At 37.2% G+C, this 17,344-nt stretch overlaps 2 protein-coding genes across 8 annotated transcripts in view; one reads left to right on the forward strand and one right to left on the reverse strand.

The window, feature by feature from the left end:
* Positions 1-259: 259 nt before the first annotated feature.
* Positions 260-2,184, reverse strand: exoc1l (exocyst complex component 1 like). The gene is made up of 3 exons (XM_014004833.1): positions 1,753-2,184; positions 1,481-1,659; positions 260-730 (listed from the first exon to the last, which is right to left on the reverse strand). The coding sequence occupies exons 1-3, from the start codon at positions 2,177-2,179 to the stop codon at positions 461-463; spliced, it is 876 nt and encodes a 291-aa protein (XP_013860287.1). The 5' UTR covers positions 2,180-2,184; the 3' UTR covers positions 260-460.
* A 3,876-nt stretch (positions 2,185-6,060) lies between these two features.
* clockb (clock circadian regulator b) overlaps positions 6,061-17,344 on the forward strand; it is a 21,969-nt gene continuing 10,685 nt past the window's right edge. For 4 of the 7 annotated variants that reach the window (XM_014004878.1, XM_014004882.1, XM_014004881.1 and 1 more), the window contains exons 1-10: positions 6,061-6,165; positions 8,529-8,615; positions 9,745-9,894; positions 10,798-10,886; positions 11,301-11,360; positions 13,033-13,181; positions 13,472-13,563; positions 13,822-13,911; positions 14,121-14,241; positions 14,328-14,444. In XM_014004878.1, coding sequence (XP_013860332.1) covers positions 10,870-10,886; positions 11,301-11,360; positions 13,033-13,181; positions 13,472-13,563; positions 13,822-13,911; positions 14,121-14,241; positions 14,328-14,444 — 646 coding nt within the window. In that variant the 5' untranslated portion in view covers positions 6,061-6,165; positions 8,529-8,615; positions 9,745-9,894; positions 10,798-10,869. Of the gene's footprint in view, positions 6,166-6,201; positions 6,359-6,420; positions 6,725-8,528; positions 8,616-9,744; positions 9,895-10,797; positions 10,887-11,300; positions 11,361-13,032; positions 13,182-13,471; positions 13,564-13,821; positions 13,912-14,120; positions 14,242-14,327; positions 14,445-17,344 lie in introns of those variants that run through there. The other 3 variants (XM_014004884.1, XM_014004880.1, XM_014004879.1) reach the window with 3 other exon arrangements.

Below are 17,344 nucleotides of genomic sequence, written 5' to 3' on the forward strand. Positions count from 1 at the left end.
TTTTGGTACTGTGTTAAAATAAAATAAATTATTCTGAAGTCAGTTATCCAAAAAATATTTCTGTAAATGAGAAATTTTCATTGGCACCCCCTATGTAAACATGTAGAAATGCTAAATTGCTGGATTCTTCACTTATGAAAGAAAATAAACAATCAAAAAAATGGTATAATGGTTTTCTACACTCAGTTAAATAATTTATTTTTAATAATAGCACACAACATTGAAGGAAGTAATTAAAAATTAAAAAACACTGTGAATGTATCTGTTTGAAACTTGTATTAGTCATAGACATACACTTAGAACATCAACGTAAAAGATCGATAATACTTTATTAAAGTCCCACTGAAGCCAACTCCACACCTGCTATTGACTCAAATCATATACAGTACATTAGCTACAGCTCAAGAAACGATACACACAAACATTCAAGACACAAACACACACACACACAACACTGATGTTACACTTCTATGGGTACAGGACACAAGGACAGACACACCAGATTGAAGGCGTAGAAGCAAATCTGTGACAGAACAACACAGTCTCCTCTGTTGGAGTAGTAGGTGGTAGGGTTGATGTAAGCGTGGTCAAAGTTCAGAAGATTCAGTGATTGATGGCAGAATCGGTCACTGAGGGCAACCAGGGCACGCACCATGGTGTATTTGGCCGAGCAGCTGACGGCCGTCACTGAACGCACCTTTTCAAAGTGCAGCAGAAAACAGGGGTCATCCTGAAGGGGAAAAAAAGGAGATGGAGTGTGTATAAAAATCAACACCTTAATTTCAGATTGGATGACGGCTGTGAAAAGGAAATCAAATAAAACAAAAAGGTATGCTGTCCAAGTTCTTTGACTTTAATTGATTTTTTTATTTTAATTGTTTCATTTTAACTCCATTATTAAAAACAGGAGAATACAACAATAAAAAGCACATTGTCCATTTAATAAAATTATCAAGAATGAAGAATTGTCAGAATAGAAGGGATATGGATTTCTGTGGAAAGGTACATTTCAGATACTGACACAAAAGAACAAAATTATTTAACACCTACAGATTTTGTATATCAGCCCACTTTGAAAAAAATGAATAGATGGGTGGGTGTGTTTAGATCACCTGTTGAACAACACAACATAAACAGACTGATGTGGAAAGAAATCAGACCGACTGCTTATAGAGTCTCCCTATCTATGTCACAGAAAATGAGAAATTGAACAAACATATGAGCATCATAGAAAAGGGAAACAGGCTAGAAGACTGTGTTCATCCTTGTTGCTGTCATATTTTTCATAAAGACATCACCAATGGATGGTTGAGATTCTGGATGTTGCCACCAAATAAAAAAATAATGACCACATAATGACATTGTGTTACCTTGTAGTTTGTGTGAATTAAATTGAAATTTGAATATTTTCTTTTTATCTTTCAGTAAAGGGATCCGGTTTTTTGTACAAATGCACTTAAAATCAGATTGGGTTCATTACCACATCAGGATCCCGTCCGTCAACAAGGGTCAAGTCTTCCAGAGCCCAGATCTCTGTCCTCTTGTAGCAGTCCTGGATGTTGGAGCGTTTGGTGTGCGATCTCTTGGACCCAGACTTGTGGGACGTGACAAACACCTGACATTGCACTATGCTTAACTGCACCGCTTTCTTTGGTCCAACTGCAAAAAAGAAAACAATTCAATTCAAAATGGAATAAAAATGCAGTAAAACTGAAGGTAAAATTTTATTTTAGTTGGCGTGGAGTGGCTTACCTGAGACACAGAGAAAATGCCTCCCAGGTGATGCTTCTTCGATCTCAATAAACTCCGCCAGTCTGTGTTTTGCTGGTCGGAATAATACTCTCTGCATTTCCTCTCTCAAAAGAGAAGACATGACGGGACAGAGAGGAATGAAAGCTTCGCCAAACCAAAAGTAAAGAAAAAGAACCACAAGAGAGAGTGACAGCAGGTGAGAGAGAGTCCAAGGATCTGACGAGATGTGGAAAAAAGACGTTGTTGATGGTGTCTGGAGAAGCTGGCAGTGGTGGATAGGGAGGGAGGTGGTGATGTTTCCTCTTATCAGATGGTGAGAAAATTTGTGGTTGTGGGTTGGTTGTGTGTGTGTGTGAACTGAGCTTTTACTCTGCACACACACACACACACACGCAGCCCATTGGTGATATGAGGTCTGTTGATCCATCTATTGAGTTAATGCTTGCATATCAGCTCCCTCGAAGGGGCGGGGGACTAAGTACCATAAGGGGCCAATAAAAGACCATTCCCTTCATCAGTCAAAATTTTTATTGCTCCAATCAAGATCCATTATGAAAGTATCCGGTAAATGCATTTCGCCCCTGAGTTTGGATTGTTTTCAGCTAAAAAAACAAAAAAAGACTGTGTTTTGGACAATGTCCAGTGGCTGCATGTTTCTCTCCTAACCCCCTTCTCCAGCACACATGGACAGTGTCTGTGATTCTGGAGTCTCTCTGTCTCCTCCTCTTACTTACATATAGACATTAATATATACTGTGGCTCAGTGCCCGCTGTTTGTCTGTGATTAAACGGTTGTTGTGTGGGAAAAGGATGTCCCACAGCACTCTACATGGTTTCCATTACCCTGTAGTAATTCAATCACTGAGAAGAGATACAAGTGGGGTGAAGCACTTATATGAGGGGTGGTGGGGAGGTTTTTCCCTTTTATTTTTACAAGCTCACAAAAGGATAATACACTTCTTTAGTCATAGTGACTTCACAAGAACCCTTGCTGAAGATGTAGACGGGCTTACATTTTGGTGTGTGAAACCTAAAACAATTATTTTCTCTGAGCCAAACCACTCCAACAAGAACCAGACCAACACTCTGATTTAATTTGTTCACAGGCAAGAGTGTGGCTCCATTGGATCACTGGTCACATTTGTGAACACAAAGATGAGTTTTTTTTCCACTGCTAAGTGCTTTATTGTTGTTGTTGTTGTTGCCGATGCTTGTTGTGGGTGTTCGCTTGAGAGGCTTTTTGTCTCTGAGATGGAAAGACAAGCAGATGGGCAGGAAGCAGAGCGCAAAAGGAAATGTACAAGTGTTGAAACCCATGAATAACACATGAGGTTTGTTGTACTTACCTATCATTTCGAAAATAGTCGTATGATCTCAGACAGCGGCTTTTGACTGTGTGAATCAAAAAAGGCTAAACAAAAACCCAAAGCAATCGGAGTTCTATTCTGTAGCTGAAGATGTTTCGCCTGGGGAGCTAGAAAGAGAAAGGTCCATTTACAATGCGACCAGCCACTTCCCAAAGTTTGTGACCTCCTCCTGGAATCACCACTGTATTTATAGTGGTTGAAAAGTTTGTGGGCCTCAATGATCCTAGGAGCTATTACCCTTGATCCAGTCAGGCTAAGCCCAAATGAGCAATTTCTGTTTGCCTTCCTGTGGGCCCACTACCCACAGGAGGGGCTCTGCAAATCAGGTGCATGATACCAACCATGGGCAGTAGCCAGCCGAAGGCAGGGGCTTTGGCACTCTGACCCTGGTTTTTAGGACAATTATTTTATCTTAGTCATCCTTCATAAAGGGTGACCTATGATGGTCAGAGGTTTTCCATTGCTAGAATTCCAATGTGGGGGCACAACTCCTACATTGGTTTTGTGGCACCTGGTGTTCGAAAGCGGTCTCCCATCCAAGTACCATCCAAGACCAGACAAGATGTGGCGTGTTCAGGGTGGTACGGCCATTTTGTTTATGTTTATTCCGTATAAAATATGTGGGAAAACACAGAGTTTGCAGACCTCTGTGTACATGTTTGCTGGCACCCAGGCAGCGCTGCATTAATATCAGACTCCCCTGTGAAGCGGAAATCACTTCATGGACTCAGGAACACTTCATAAAAACCAATGTCAGGAAACATAATGAGTCGCTGTTATTTGCAAATGACATGGTTCTAAAAAGATCTGGAAAGATTCCAAATTTCTGCCAACTTTTCTGAGACCTTGACCCAGAACTGTCATGAGAAAAAGTCCCACATTGATCAACTGAAAGCTGCAGCAGAATAAACACATTTTGAAGAGGAAAAATGTTAAAATACCATGCAGCAGAATATGCTGAGTCAAAGAAGAACAGGATAGACCAATAACACAGGGAGAGTCCTTGGAATTCAAAAATAACTGCAGACTGGTAACACAGATTAAAAAAAACAAAGTTAAGGACACCAATGAGGCATAAAATAAAAATAAGAATTAAGAACGTCAGCACTTTACAAAAACCGGGAAACAAGACAGGTGGAAGTCTGGGTTGATTTTCAGGATTCCTCACGACATGAGACAAAATTAGCTGATTTGAAATATCATAGAAAACACAAAAGTTCATTGTAAGTGTTTTGGCTTCAAAAACAGAAACACTTCTCTTGTTTTATTAGTGAAAAGTTCACAGTGGTATTATTTTCATTGCAAGCCCTCTTCAATAGAGGGCAGTAAAGTTCTAGAACTAAAAGGATCACGTTTCCATGTAAAAATATGCAAACACAAATCCAATGAGATCTTGTTCTAATACACAAATGTATCGGATTTAATTTTAGTTAAATAGTTTTGTGTTTAGTTGGTGCATTTGTGTAAGGTTTGCACGTTTCATTTAGTGTCATAGAAAGTCTGCAAAAGTGTGCTCGGATTTTAAAGCTCAAAATCCTTGCTTAAAACCTTGATATTGGAGTCAACCCTGTAAGCAAAATATCTCATAAACTATTGGACAGATTGCAATGAAATCTAAAAGCTATTGTCTACACATCTAAGCGATGTTTGGAATCAACCAGATTCAAGATGCCCACCACAGCTTTTTCAACATTAGACTTTATAAAAAATGTCTAAATCTCTGTGAAATTTACAAGTATTGAGCTAAAATTTGCTGTGGTGTGAGAATCAGTCACAACATACTGCGCCCTCCACGAGCTTATAGACCAGTGGTTCCCAAACTTTTTATCCTCTGACCCACAAAATATCCATGGAAAAAACTTGTGACCCCAAATATTACTGGTCTGAGTACACAAACTTGGTTAATAACCCCAAAAACACAGGCTTTTTGACAATCTGAACAGCTTATTTTTTACTTATTTTGTGTTTTTGTAATAATTATAGGGAAAATATTACAGCAGTAATTATTTTATTACCCTTTAAATTGATTTCTGGAGATTATCCAAGGTGCTTCATTACCCATAATTGGGTCCCAAGCCCAATTTTGGGAACCAAAGTGCAGTGGTTCCCAAACTTTTCATCTTTTGACCCACAAAATAGTAGCAGAGACCTGTGACCCCAGTTATTTTTGTATGATAAACATTTGTATCAGGTCAACTAAACATGGGCATAGTAACAATACTTTTATACTACATTTATCCATTTTAAATACACTAACCTCACTCCTTTGCAACAACTAAGGCAAAAAATGTAATTAATTCAGAAAATCTTTTCAGGACCCCACCTTGAAGTTTTGGGACCCCACTTTGGGTCCCGACCCCAACTTTGGGAAACACTGTCAGGATCATGTATTGCACATAATCTTATTTTTAAGGTTTGACCAAAACTGCAACAACTCTGCAATATCAGAAGATTTTATAGTTTGTTACAGCATGCATGGGGAAACTCAACACAGGTTTTTGCTCGACGTCATTGCTTTGAAGGCTTCTGATTGGATGCGAATTAAAGAGGGAACCCCTTACTATCTGGCCTGGTCATCTTTATATATATATTTTTTTCTGCTTTCACATGGCGACTATCTCACTTAATCCATGCATTACTGCTTAAATGGTGCATTGTATCACTAACATTTGGTGTTTTCTGTTGTAGATTGCCTTTTTATTTTTACATGCTGTCAAATGCAAGCTATAGTGCAGCGTCGCTGTCGTTTATCACACACACACAAAAAAACCTTTTTAGTAGTCATCCTATAGAATAAACCTGAATGGAAAAGGTACTAAAAACGCGGAGTCATTTCCCCCCTCGGTGATCACTCAGCGATTCACAGCTACTGTACTTGTAAAATAGTGCGCCCTACTGTCTCCAATGCGCATGACTGTACGTCGTATAATATGAAGTAGGCCTCCTGTTTTTCTCCTCAGCCCGAAGTCCTCCCCGGCCCCCGCCGCCACTTCGATTACGCTCAAGTCGGCAAAACACGGAGGCTGCTGTCGAAGTGTACGCGAAGGTAAATAAATTTTTTTTTTTTTTTTGTCACGGCATACACAAAACTGTGCGTGTTCGGGAAGCGGCAGGGTTGTTGATAGCTTAGTGGTGTTTTCGTTTTAGCGTGCGGAAGCGGTCGGACTGCAGAGCAGGCTTCGGGACTGTTTCCGCACGCTTGAAGGCCCAGTGACCCACATTCGGAGCTGCCAGTTTCTGTGCGTACTGTGCGTACCACTGCGCGTGCGCGTGTCCTCCTCAACGCGCGCGTGTGTGTATGTATGTGTGTGTGTGTGTGTGTCTGTCTCTGTACGGTACATCTGCCGCGAAAATGTTTCCACCATCGCTGGTTTTGGACATTTCTCACCCGCGTTGATAACGTTTGTGTTTCTGTCGGCTCGCCTTTTCAGGACGCCGCCTGCTCGCGCGAGCGCTCGGGCTTCGTGGTCTCGCGGCGTTTGTCTGGATTCATTGGTTATATTTCTGAAGATTGTTTTGTCTTTCAATGTCAGTTGTTGCGTGACAGCTCCAGGCGCGGCGCCAGCTCGCAAATGATAGACGCTGATATTCCTGATTGTACGAACGTGAGTTGCTTTTTCACCCGTCATAACAGTGGCTTTCGGTGTTTGTTAGCGTAGCCGGAGGAAAAAACGGGGGCAGTGAGAGCATTAAATCTCCAAGTTAAATGGGCAGTTTTCGGTCGTCAGCTTAGTTAGCCTGCTAGCTGGCTAGTAGTATATAGGTTGCTCTCTTATGGTTGTATAACAACACCTGTGGCATTAAAACGGTATGTAAAAATGAGCATTTTCTTAATGGTGAATCGTGGCAATACTACAGCGCGACCATATTGCAAAAGTATGAAAGTTTATTCATTCGTAATGGTGTTTTAGCTAAGCGAAGAAGCAATTTAATGAGATTGAAGTGGGTTAGCATCCTCAAAATACATCTCAGAGGACATCAGGATGAACTCGAGGCTGTTTAATGTGCAAAATATCTGTAAAGTATATTGTTTGATAGTCAATCTGACCTTACGCCCACGCTCTTCTTAAACAGTGGTTTTCAAACAGAGAGGGGGACTTCACTTGTTCAATGAATGGAGATGACAAATTTAGCTATGGTTAGTCGGTAAAAATACTTTCTTAAGGCTTATGAGTTTGATATATTAGTCCTGGGACTGTATCTTCCTCATTGTAAGCTACAAACTAATGAATATTTAAAGCCTTTGAATGACCTAAATATTTTAAACGTGATGAATCTATTCAAAACATGCTCCAAAGTGAATGCTAGTGAAGGCTTCAGAAAAAAGGAAGTTTGCTTTCATAAAACTGAGTATTCTGTTAACAACCTGATTATAGCAAAACTTAAATAGTTCTTCACCAAATCTGTTGTCTAACATTAATTTATTTAATAAGTTGTTGGCTATTACTCACAAATAAATGACAACATTTACTGAAAACAACAAGCTTCATATGTAGGTCATAGCAAATGTGAAATGAGCTAAATTGGCATTTTTGTCTATAAAAGTGTGTCTGAAGCCCGAATTTGCCAGGCAAATTACAAATGAATTATTGAATTTGATTTGAGATTTATATACTTTTGTCCTAATTTAGTATCTCTGTTTTACAACAAACCAATAAATACCAAATGAGAGATTAAGTCTAGGTGTGTTAGAAAGTCATCCTGGAATACATCAATCCATTTTTTCCTTCTTCTTCTGTCTTGTTGTGGTGACTCTCCCCAGCAGTCACTGTGGGAGGAGGGGTACACTCCGAACAGGTTGCATATCTGCCACAGAGCCAGAATTACATTAAAATCCAGGTTCTAAGAATGGGGAGACTTTTTGTTTCACTTTCTTACAACACACCTAACTCTACAAGTGGTTATTGATACTTTTGAGTGATATTATCAAAGATCTGTTGTCTGTCTGCTGATCGACTGTTTTTTTTTTTTTTAAAACTGCTCTTTCAGAATAGTACATTGGTTATAACAATTACTATTATTCAGATAAGTGTGATTGGAAAGCAAAAATGTCAACATTCTCTAGATGCTTTGTTTAGTTTTGATGTAAAATCATTATAGATCCGAGCTTCTTGTTGGTAAAACATTTCTACTTGTGCTCATGGTGAAGTGACATGGGTTACAGATTGTGTTGTTGATTATTAGCTTTTTGTAGTGATGTTTCTCATAATGTTTTCTAGTAACTTGGCATCAAGATAACTTTGGTATTTTGCTGCCTATATATGATAAATTCAATTGTGCACCGATGATCATAATATTTCTTTAATTGTTTTTCTAATTTTTATTTGCCATGACATTTTATATGCGTGTTAAACAATGAATCACTCGAGGAGTGTTTGTGAATGAGTCACTACTCTTTTTGTGTTGTAGGTCAACTGTGGTGTGAAGTTTTGTCACTGCCTGTGAGGCTTCAAAACGAAAACATAGTTTTGCCTACAAGAGACATTCCAGTCAAGGGTAAGTTAGAAAAAAAGAGTACTTTATTCTAGATATTTTTTAGCCTTTTTATCATTTAATGATGCATCATTGGAATTTCAAAATATAAATAATTTAAATAAATAATAATAAATAATTAAGGTAAATTAAAAAGACTTATTAGGTAGTTCATGGGAAAGGGAGTGTAAGTGATGGTTTGTGTCTTAAGTGGCCCTCTGATGAACCTGTTGTAGGTTTACATTCATTGATTATTTCCTAAAAGTTTATTTTACATCTGTTCATTGGTTTGCAGTATATTTTGCTAATGGGACAATATTAATGTTGTATAAAATGTGTTTTAAGGATCAGTCTCAGCTAACAACACACCAACTTGTAGCTCAATATTTGTAAAACTATCTAATGGGGTGTAAACCACCAGCTTTATCACGATACAATATTACATCGATATGTTTTGGATGACGATTCAATATTTCTCAATCACAAAGTCTGTCATGATATAATTTCGATTCAATTCAATCCACATGTCTGCGATCGATATGAGATATCTTATGACCATCTAACACAGTGACTGTCTTAGATGGTCATATATCGATTCACAATGAGCATATGATGACGCTATAGATCAATATTTTCATTTTGCCTCGATATAACTGAATCATGAATCATTAAAATCGATATATTGATATAGATCGATGTATTGTTACACCCCTACTGACTAAGCAGACTAGTGTTTTTAAGGTTTGTTGACTGCGACAGCCACTTTGTATTAGGTTCACTCTGAAAGCCATCCAGTCGTATAAGTACATCCTGTTATCAATTTCTGCTAGTTTGATTAAATTTGTCCAGGAATTCCAAAGATACTTTGATAATAGACAGACACAGAGGAAAAACTTAATTGTGCATTTTTGACTTTTGGTGGCAGGCAAAAAAAAAAAAAAAGTAAATTTCGTTTTTAATTCTCTGTGTTGATAGAAATCGCCAATGGGAAGTTTTTAATGTTTTCAAAAAGAGTCTAGCTGTTAAAAATTCACCTTCGTTGGTGCAATTGCTTTGTGTGAAGGCAGGAATCAGTAAAAAACAAAAGAAAAATTAATTAACTTTTGATCCAAACCAATCTGACCTCTTTGTTATGCACTGGTTCCTCTTTCAGGGTTGGTCAGCCACCATGTTTTTCCCATGGTCTGTTGGCCTTTCTTGACCCGATGACCTCAATATTGCTTTTGACCAGAGAGTCGGCTTCCTCCCCAATCCATTTCTACAACCCCTGAGGAAAGACGTTTTGTGCAAAAGCTGCAGTGGGGTGAGGAGAACCCACGTAGGGGGCAACATCCCCATCAGCCCATACACTTACAATATCTCATAAAACAAACCTTTTACATTTGCATTTTAAGATTTTTTTTTTTAATTACATCTAAAATTTGTACTTTTCTCTGTTTTTATTTTTATATTACAGTGGCATTCTAGCCAAAAACATCCATGCCCAAAATGATACAGCCAGCTTCTGCTGCTATTTGGACTTAACCAGAGAACTCTATGTCCAGTCGTGTAATGAGATTAATATTATTAGTAACACATGTATAAATAATGTTTGATGTCAGAATTATTTCCTTACAATGTTTTTTTTTTTTTTTTTTTTTTTTTTTTTTTTCTGCTACAGCTGCATACAGAATATGTGTTGCTTTTCTTTTGGATTCATCAAGAAAGACTTTAAAATAAGTTCTGACTTAAAAGAGACTTCTTTTGAAATAAATGTTTCATGAGGTCTTAATGAAATTCATTTTTTATGTATAGTCATATAAAGTAAAACTGCTTCTTTTCCCAAGCATGTAATCCCTCATCTTTTCAGAGCAGTTTATTTGTGTATGCAGTAAGGTACTCGCCTCCAGCCTTATCTTCATCAGTGTCCACCTGCTCTTTTGACATCAGTTGTACTCTGTAACCTGTCCAGCTTATGATTAATGTGTAGGAGGGCATGCATTGAATAGCCTCACACCAACACATACCAAACTAATTACTAGGCAGGCAATTTGTTTGGCATGATGATTGTTTGTGTCGTTTACGAGCTTGTCATTACATAATTGTTAAAGCACCTAATTAAAGATGTGACTCTTTTCTGACCATTTACATTATGATAAACCACTATAAGTAATTTAAAAGATTACAATAAACTTATAGTTTCTTTTTTTTTGTCTTTCCTCTACAGGTGCTCTTCCAAATGCCTACCTCACGCCTTAAGAACAAATCACTGCAGCCACAGCCCTGATCAGCAGCCACCATGACATCAAGTATAGGGTATGCAGGCTTTATTACATATTTGTAATTAATAATATATCCCAAATATTCAACAAGAAATTTCCATGTCAGCTTCATATAACATTTGTAAGTTCAAATAAAACAGTGCAAACATACCTTACTTCCTGGCAAGTGTGACCCATTCCTGTTTTATTCTTTCCCTGTCACTCACCACTTCTTGCGCTCTCTTTAGCAATTTATTTTTCCCATAAGCCTCCAAATGAAACCTACTACTGGCATGCATACCAACAAGTATTTAAACCCTACCCCGATTTTAATTGGTCATCATCCATTATGTGCTAATATTAGCACTGCATGTATGTTTGAGAGCTGCCTGCCAGGCACAGTGACTCAGGAAAACAAAGTGAATAAGGAGAAACTCTGAATGTCAAAACGTTTTTTTGCTCCCTGTAGGGATGATTGTAGCCTCTTTGATGGGTTGATGGAAGAAGATGAGAAGGACAAGGCAAAACGGTAAGCTACATGGGACAATTAAAAGCCTGTTAATCCTTGAAGGAATGCATATTGTAGTTATTTTGGTCAAACCTTGAAAATAATGTAATGTGCGATCTCATTACATTGTGAGATGTTATGCTCATTGTATGTTTTGTAAATGACTTTCAGCTACTACATTCATTTTTCCACAATATCTAAATTTGACCAAGTTGTAGTCATGTTTTTTTCTTTTTAATCTTAAGTTGGTTGTGACAGGCATCAAATGTTAATCAGTTAAGCTAGGGCTGGGCGGTACGGCAAAAAAAACAAAACAAAAAAAACAGTCATGATTTATTTTTTCATATCATCTAATCTCTATTATCCCATTTATTTTATTAACCTAAAAAGTGTGCAATTATAAAGTGACTGATAATTAACTTAACAAATAAATAGCTACATAATAAAAAAGGATGTTATTTCACTTTTACTAACATAACAAATAGCTGTAGTTCAGTAGAATATTAAATTGTTTTTGCAAGGTATTTAAAAAGATATTTACCAAGAAAAAAAACATTCTTTATGTGTAAATCATAGGATCTCACGTTAATAAGGTTATCTTTTTGTAAAATAAAGTTTTAGAATTGAATTTCACATTAAATATGTCATAAAGAAACAAAACCTACAAACAGCATCAATTTGTGCACACTTGCCAACTGAATCAGATCTAAGCGCATTATTTACTTCTGTTTTGGAAGGAACCCCCACCACTGCCCCCTCCTGTTTACAGTACTTTATCCCCCAAAAAATAAATAAATAAATAATCTTGGATAAACTCCCACCTTACTTCTGAGCATTCAGGAGTTTGCAGCGTGTACGTCTCGCTCAGCTCACTATTTGTGATGCGACTCAGACAGGAAGTGGTCTTCACACGTTTTCTTACACATCCAGCCCATCGTGTGCCAACAAAACTCACAGAAAAGTTGCTCTCCAGATAAATAAAGAAACGCTGGGTCATTGTTCTGTCCTAAACGTTACCCTAAGCTTCATTTTTGTGGAGGACATTTCTGTTTTAGTGAGTCTGTTTCGCCTCGCATCTCGTCTCACTTTTCTTTCTTCCTCTCCTTGCGTGCCTGGTACCAGATAGCAGCAGGTATAGGGAGCGGCAGCGGCCAAAATACCTTAGAAACTCGACCAGATAAGCAAATTCTGTGAGATTCAGTGTTTTATACTGGATTACATTTTGTTTGGTCAATTCCACGATTTCATCCTTGTTTCCTTAGCATCTTATAAACAGAAGTGGAGCAGGAGAAAGTGGATTCTGATTGGCTGTTGTCACGCATGTTTCCGCCATGCTTGATCAAGTAAAGAGGCTCACAGCTGATCACCGTAATCAACCTGAATTTTTTCTTGCTCAATAATCACAAATAATTGCCCAGGCCTAAGTTAAGGTTAATGATCAATTTCTGAAAGTTTCATTAAACTTGGTCCAGTGATTCATGGGATATTTTGCTAACAAACATATACACAAACACACAAAGACTTAGACTAAAACCTAATTGTCTGATGATAAAGATGGTGGAAATTTATATAATGTAGTTTGACAAAACGTTCATGTGTCTAAAGATGACTTTATGTTTGTGTTCATTTCAATAGAGGACATTCAACACTGTCTTCACCATACAATGAACCATAACTGTGTTTTGGGTTGCAGCGTGTCTCGTAACAAGTCGGAGAAGAAAAGGAGAGACCAGTTCAATGTCCTCATCAAGGAGCTTGGCACCATGTTGCCTGGCAACACCAGGAAGATGGACAAGTCCACCATCCTGCAGAAAAGCATCGACTTCCTGTGTAAACACAAAGGTCAGGAGATTTCATCGTCCTCGCATCACTTCCTGTGTTTATGTCGAACTGTTTATGCTGCTCAGATATTTCTGTCTTTATATTCTGGTTTAATTATTCACTCAGTGCGTGCTGCTATCAGGACTTGTTTATCTTTATCAGTAAAACTTTGTACAAAGATGATTTATTGCTGTTTTTAATGAGCCATGAGTAAATTCACATGTTAAGTAGTTTTTGAATCATCTTCTCCTCTTGTCCTTTTCTTGATTTTGTAGTGTGATCATTCTAACAAGTCATTCCTCCTTCAACAGAAATCGCAGCCCAGTCAGAGTCGAGTGAGATCAGACAGGACTGGAAGCCTCCATTTCTTAGCAACGAGGAGTTCACCCAGCTCATGTTGGAGGTCAGAAATGTCCCATTTTGTCTGTTAGGTCACAACACCAGCATCATATCCACTGATACTTTCAGGCTTTGGTTAAAAATGTCAACACGTATGTAATTTTCTTCATCTAACTTGGATGTTGTCATATGTAGTTTTATTGTGTTAAATATTATTTTTAAATGTTTTTTGGCAGGCAAGCAAATATTACTACAACTCCTTATTTTGTCTTTTTCTCCTGCTGAAAAACAACCTCTCTGTTATTTTGTTTTCTTTTATTAGGCTCTGGATGGGTTCTTTATAGCAATAATGACTGATGGGAACATCCTTTATGTCTCTGAGAGTGTCACCTCATTACTAGAACACCTACCGGTAAGCAACACTGTTTTTTCTGGTGATCATTATAAATTAGTACTCAGCTGTATCCCAAAACAAGTTTTTTTTTAAATCCCAAAACATTGCCTGTGTGTATATGTGAAAGGGTTCCGATTAAACGTGTTAAGATGATTGATGTATGGGTGGGAGGTGTTTGTACTTTCTATTGTTCTAAGTGTTCATGTTGAGATGTGCGTGTTTCCCAGGCTGACTTGGTGGACCAGAACCTGTTAAACTTCCTGCCTATTGGGGAACACTCTGAAGTGTACAAGGCTCTGTCCACACATCCCACCGATCCAGAGAGCCTAAGTACTGATTATATGAAGAGTCAGTAGTCATTGTGTGCTTTGCTTACAGCTTTTTTGAAACAATTCACTGATCATGTACATGAAATATTTTTGCTTTGTTTTTAGCAAAGAATCATTTGGAGTTCTGCTGTCATATGCTGCGAGGAGCCATTGACCCCAAGGAACTCCCTCCCGTCTATGAGTATGTTAAGTTCATCGGCAATTTCAAGTCTCTCAATAATGGTACGTCACATTTTGATCATTTATTTGTACTGTTCTATTATGCATATCAAACTGAGACATTTAAAGTCAGACCTAAATGATATATTGTATTAAAATTGTGTGCAAGTCTATTTTCTGTTGACATTTTTTAAAACTATATTTTCTACAGCTCTTTTATTTTAACTGGTGTAATGGATCATTGCGGGAAAGTGGGCACATATTCTGGTTGTAAAGCTGTAACTCACCTTTCGCTGTAGTTTCCACTTTATAAACCAGGGCTATTCAACTAAACTGCTACGGACGCCACAGCTACTGCAGATCAACAGCTCAGGGGCCGAACATCCAGCAGTTAGTTATTTTGTAAATAAACCAAGTATTACAAAGATCTGTTACCTTTGAAATAGTTTATTTTGCTGCATTTAATCATGAATACAACATACAGAACCCTTTAAAAGTAGTGTTAAACAATATCAAAATCAGAAAGAACACATTATACCTCATATTTGACACATTATTTTAACATCTCTGACTTGCCAAAATTTTAAACCACTCTTCCTCACTTTCCTATTTTTATCTTCAACTGTTTGTAATTTTAACTGTCTTGAGTGTGCATAGAAATGGTTTTTACCAACTTCTAGCCAAGACTCTGATGTTTCTGTAGATACCAAACATGTTTAACTAAAATAACTTATAGTAATTAAAGTAGAAAACCGGGGGTTTGGGCTTAAGAGATGAATGAACCAATTGGCGGGCAAACTTCGGTCACTCACGGGCCAGATGTGGCCCACCAGTTGAATAGCCCTGATAAAAACCTTTCAAAATAAAACTCTTATGGCAAAAACAACCATCACTTTAGGGGTGAGCAGAGGTGATGGGGGGAGGGTGTTGTGGTTAAAAATAGCACCCTGTCTGAAAAGGTAGTGTGGTGGTTATGATACGACTTGGCACATTACAACAATTTTGCAGTACAAGGTTGTTAACATAGATTTCAGTGGTTGTTTGCAAGTGCAAATAGTGGCAACAGAAGCAAGCTGTAGCACTTCTGGAGAAGCCTTGGCTCAGTTACAGCTGGAACTTCATAATCATTTTTCAGAAATAACCATGTATTTCCAAACTGACAGGTTAAATTTTACATATTACTGTTTTTATGAACTAATGTGAAATGATTAAGACTGAAGCTCTTTTAAGATTTAAGCAATCCACTTTGGTTATGTGTGTTTTTTTTAAATAAGGTAATCCAAAGAGCTATTTACAACCCGTTGGATGTTAATTTATCGTAACTTTTTCACAGAATTCTGCTTGAAAATGGTCTGAATACTGAATACAACTTGTAAAGTTCCAGTCCGGAAAAATAAAATTCCATGGTTGAATGCCTCTATAATACATCTCCTAAAGTTGAAAGCTTCTTCAATGAAAACTCATAGAATATCAAAAACTTCTGAAAATCGGTCTCGTTTAAACAGTTACCGAAATAAATGTGTTGCTGAATTACGCAAAGCCAAACAACAATATTTTAAAAATCAAATTATTTCAGCCAATAAGAATATCCAAAAATATTGTGGGAAACGATTAAGTCAGTGACAGGTGAAAGTAACAATAAAACATTTAATAACAATTCACAAATCTCAGTAAATGGACTTCTTGTTTCTGATCATGAAAAAAATTGCTAACTTATTCAATGAATATTTTAATTCTTCAGTAAGGACATCATTACCAGGACAAGCTAATATTTTAAAGTTATTTAAATATCTTGACACTTCAAAGCAATTTTCATTTTCTGGAATTTCACAGAGTGATGTTTTGAATCCAGTCCAATCTCTAAATGGCTCACATGCATTTGACAAATATAAGATAAATATGGATTTCTTGAAAATGCATGCCAACACTTTTTTACCATTGTTTCATCGTTTGCTTAATTTATGTATTGTGCAGTCTATTTTCCCTGATGCCTGGAAGTTTGCTCCCATTTTTAAATCTGGTGATCCAACAGAAGTTTCAAACTATCAGCCAATTTCTGTTCTTCCTGTTTTTTTCTAAGTTACTTGAAAAAACATTATTTAATCAACTACTTCAGCATCTAGAAGCTAATAATATGCTAAGCAATAGCCAACATGGTTTTCGCATGTCAAGGTCAACCATGTCTGCATTAATTTTATTCACTGAACAAATACGTGCTGCTTTGAACAAAGGTCAAGTAACTGGTGCTGTATATATTGATTTTCGTAAAGCGTTTGACACAGTTGATCATTATACTCTCTTACAAATGTTGATTTCTTTTCAACTTTCATCATCTGCAATACAAAAGTTTTCCTCTTATTTGACTGATAGGTGTCAGGTTGTTAAACACGGAAGCTCTGTGTCCGGGTCTCTGCCCTGTTCCGTGGGAGTTCCGCAGGGGAGCATACTGGGCCCATTGCTTTTCCTATTATACATAAATGACCTTCCAAAAATATTGAAGTATTCAAATATTTTAATGTATGCTGATGATACTGTTCTTTTTTTGTCTGATTTCAATATTGAATCTATTAATAGTCAGTTACAAGCAGATCTTAAGACATTTCATGGTTGGCTTCAAGATAATCTTTTATCAATTAATGTTAAAAAACTGTGTGCATGTATTTTTCCTCACCCAGGAGACATTTCGATATAACAAATCAACTCACTTTTTTAAACAAACCCCTTGATATTGTCACTACCTACAAATATCTTGGAATTACTTTGGATTCTCATTTGACTTATCGTGATCATGTACAAGTCTTAACCACTAAGGTGAAACAGAAATTATACGTTTATTCAAAAATTAGATCCAATCTGACGAAACAGAAATTATACGTTTATTCAAAAATTAGATCCAATCTGACATCTTCTGTTTCAAATATCTATCTTCATGCCATTATACTCTCAACCATGTCGTACTGTTT

Source organism: Austrofundulus limnaeus, unplaced genomic scaffold, assembly GCF_001266775.1.
Source record: "Austrofundulus limnaeus strain Quisiro unplaced genomic scaffold, Austrofundulus_limnaeus-1.0 Scaffold27, whole genome shotgun sequence".
NCBI classification, from domain to species: Eukaryota; Metazoa; Chordata; class Actinopteri; order Cyprinodontiformes; family Rivulidae; genus Austrofundulus; species Austrofundulus limnaeus.

Excerpts from the sequence above, each read along its gene's own strand:
- exoc1l (XM_014004833.1), bottom strand. The coding sequence starts at position 2,179 with ATGGATCAACAGACCTCATATCACCAATGGGCTGCGTGTGTGTGTGTG. Across the intron at positions 1,660-1,752 it reads GCATTTTCTCTGTGTCTCAG|TTGGACCAAAGAAAGCGGTG; the intron begins GTAAGCCACTCC and ends TCTTTTTTGCAG. Across the intron at positions 731-1,480 it reads ACGGACGGGATCCTGATGTG|GATGACCCCTGTTTTCTGCT; the intron begins GTAATGAACCCA and ends TTTCCCCTTCAG.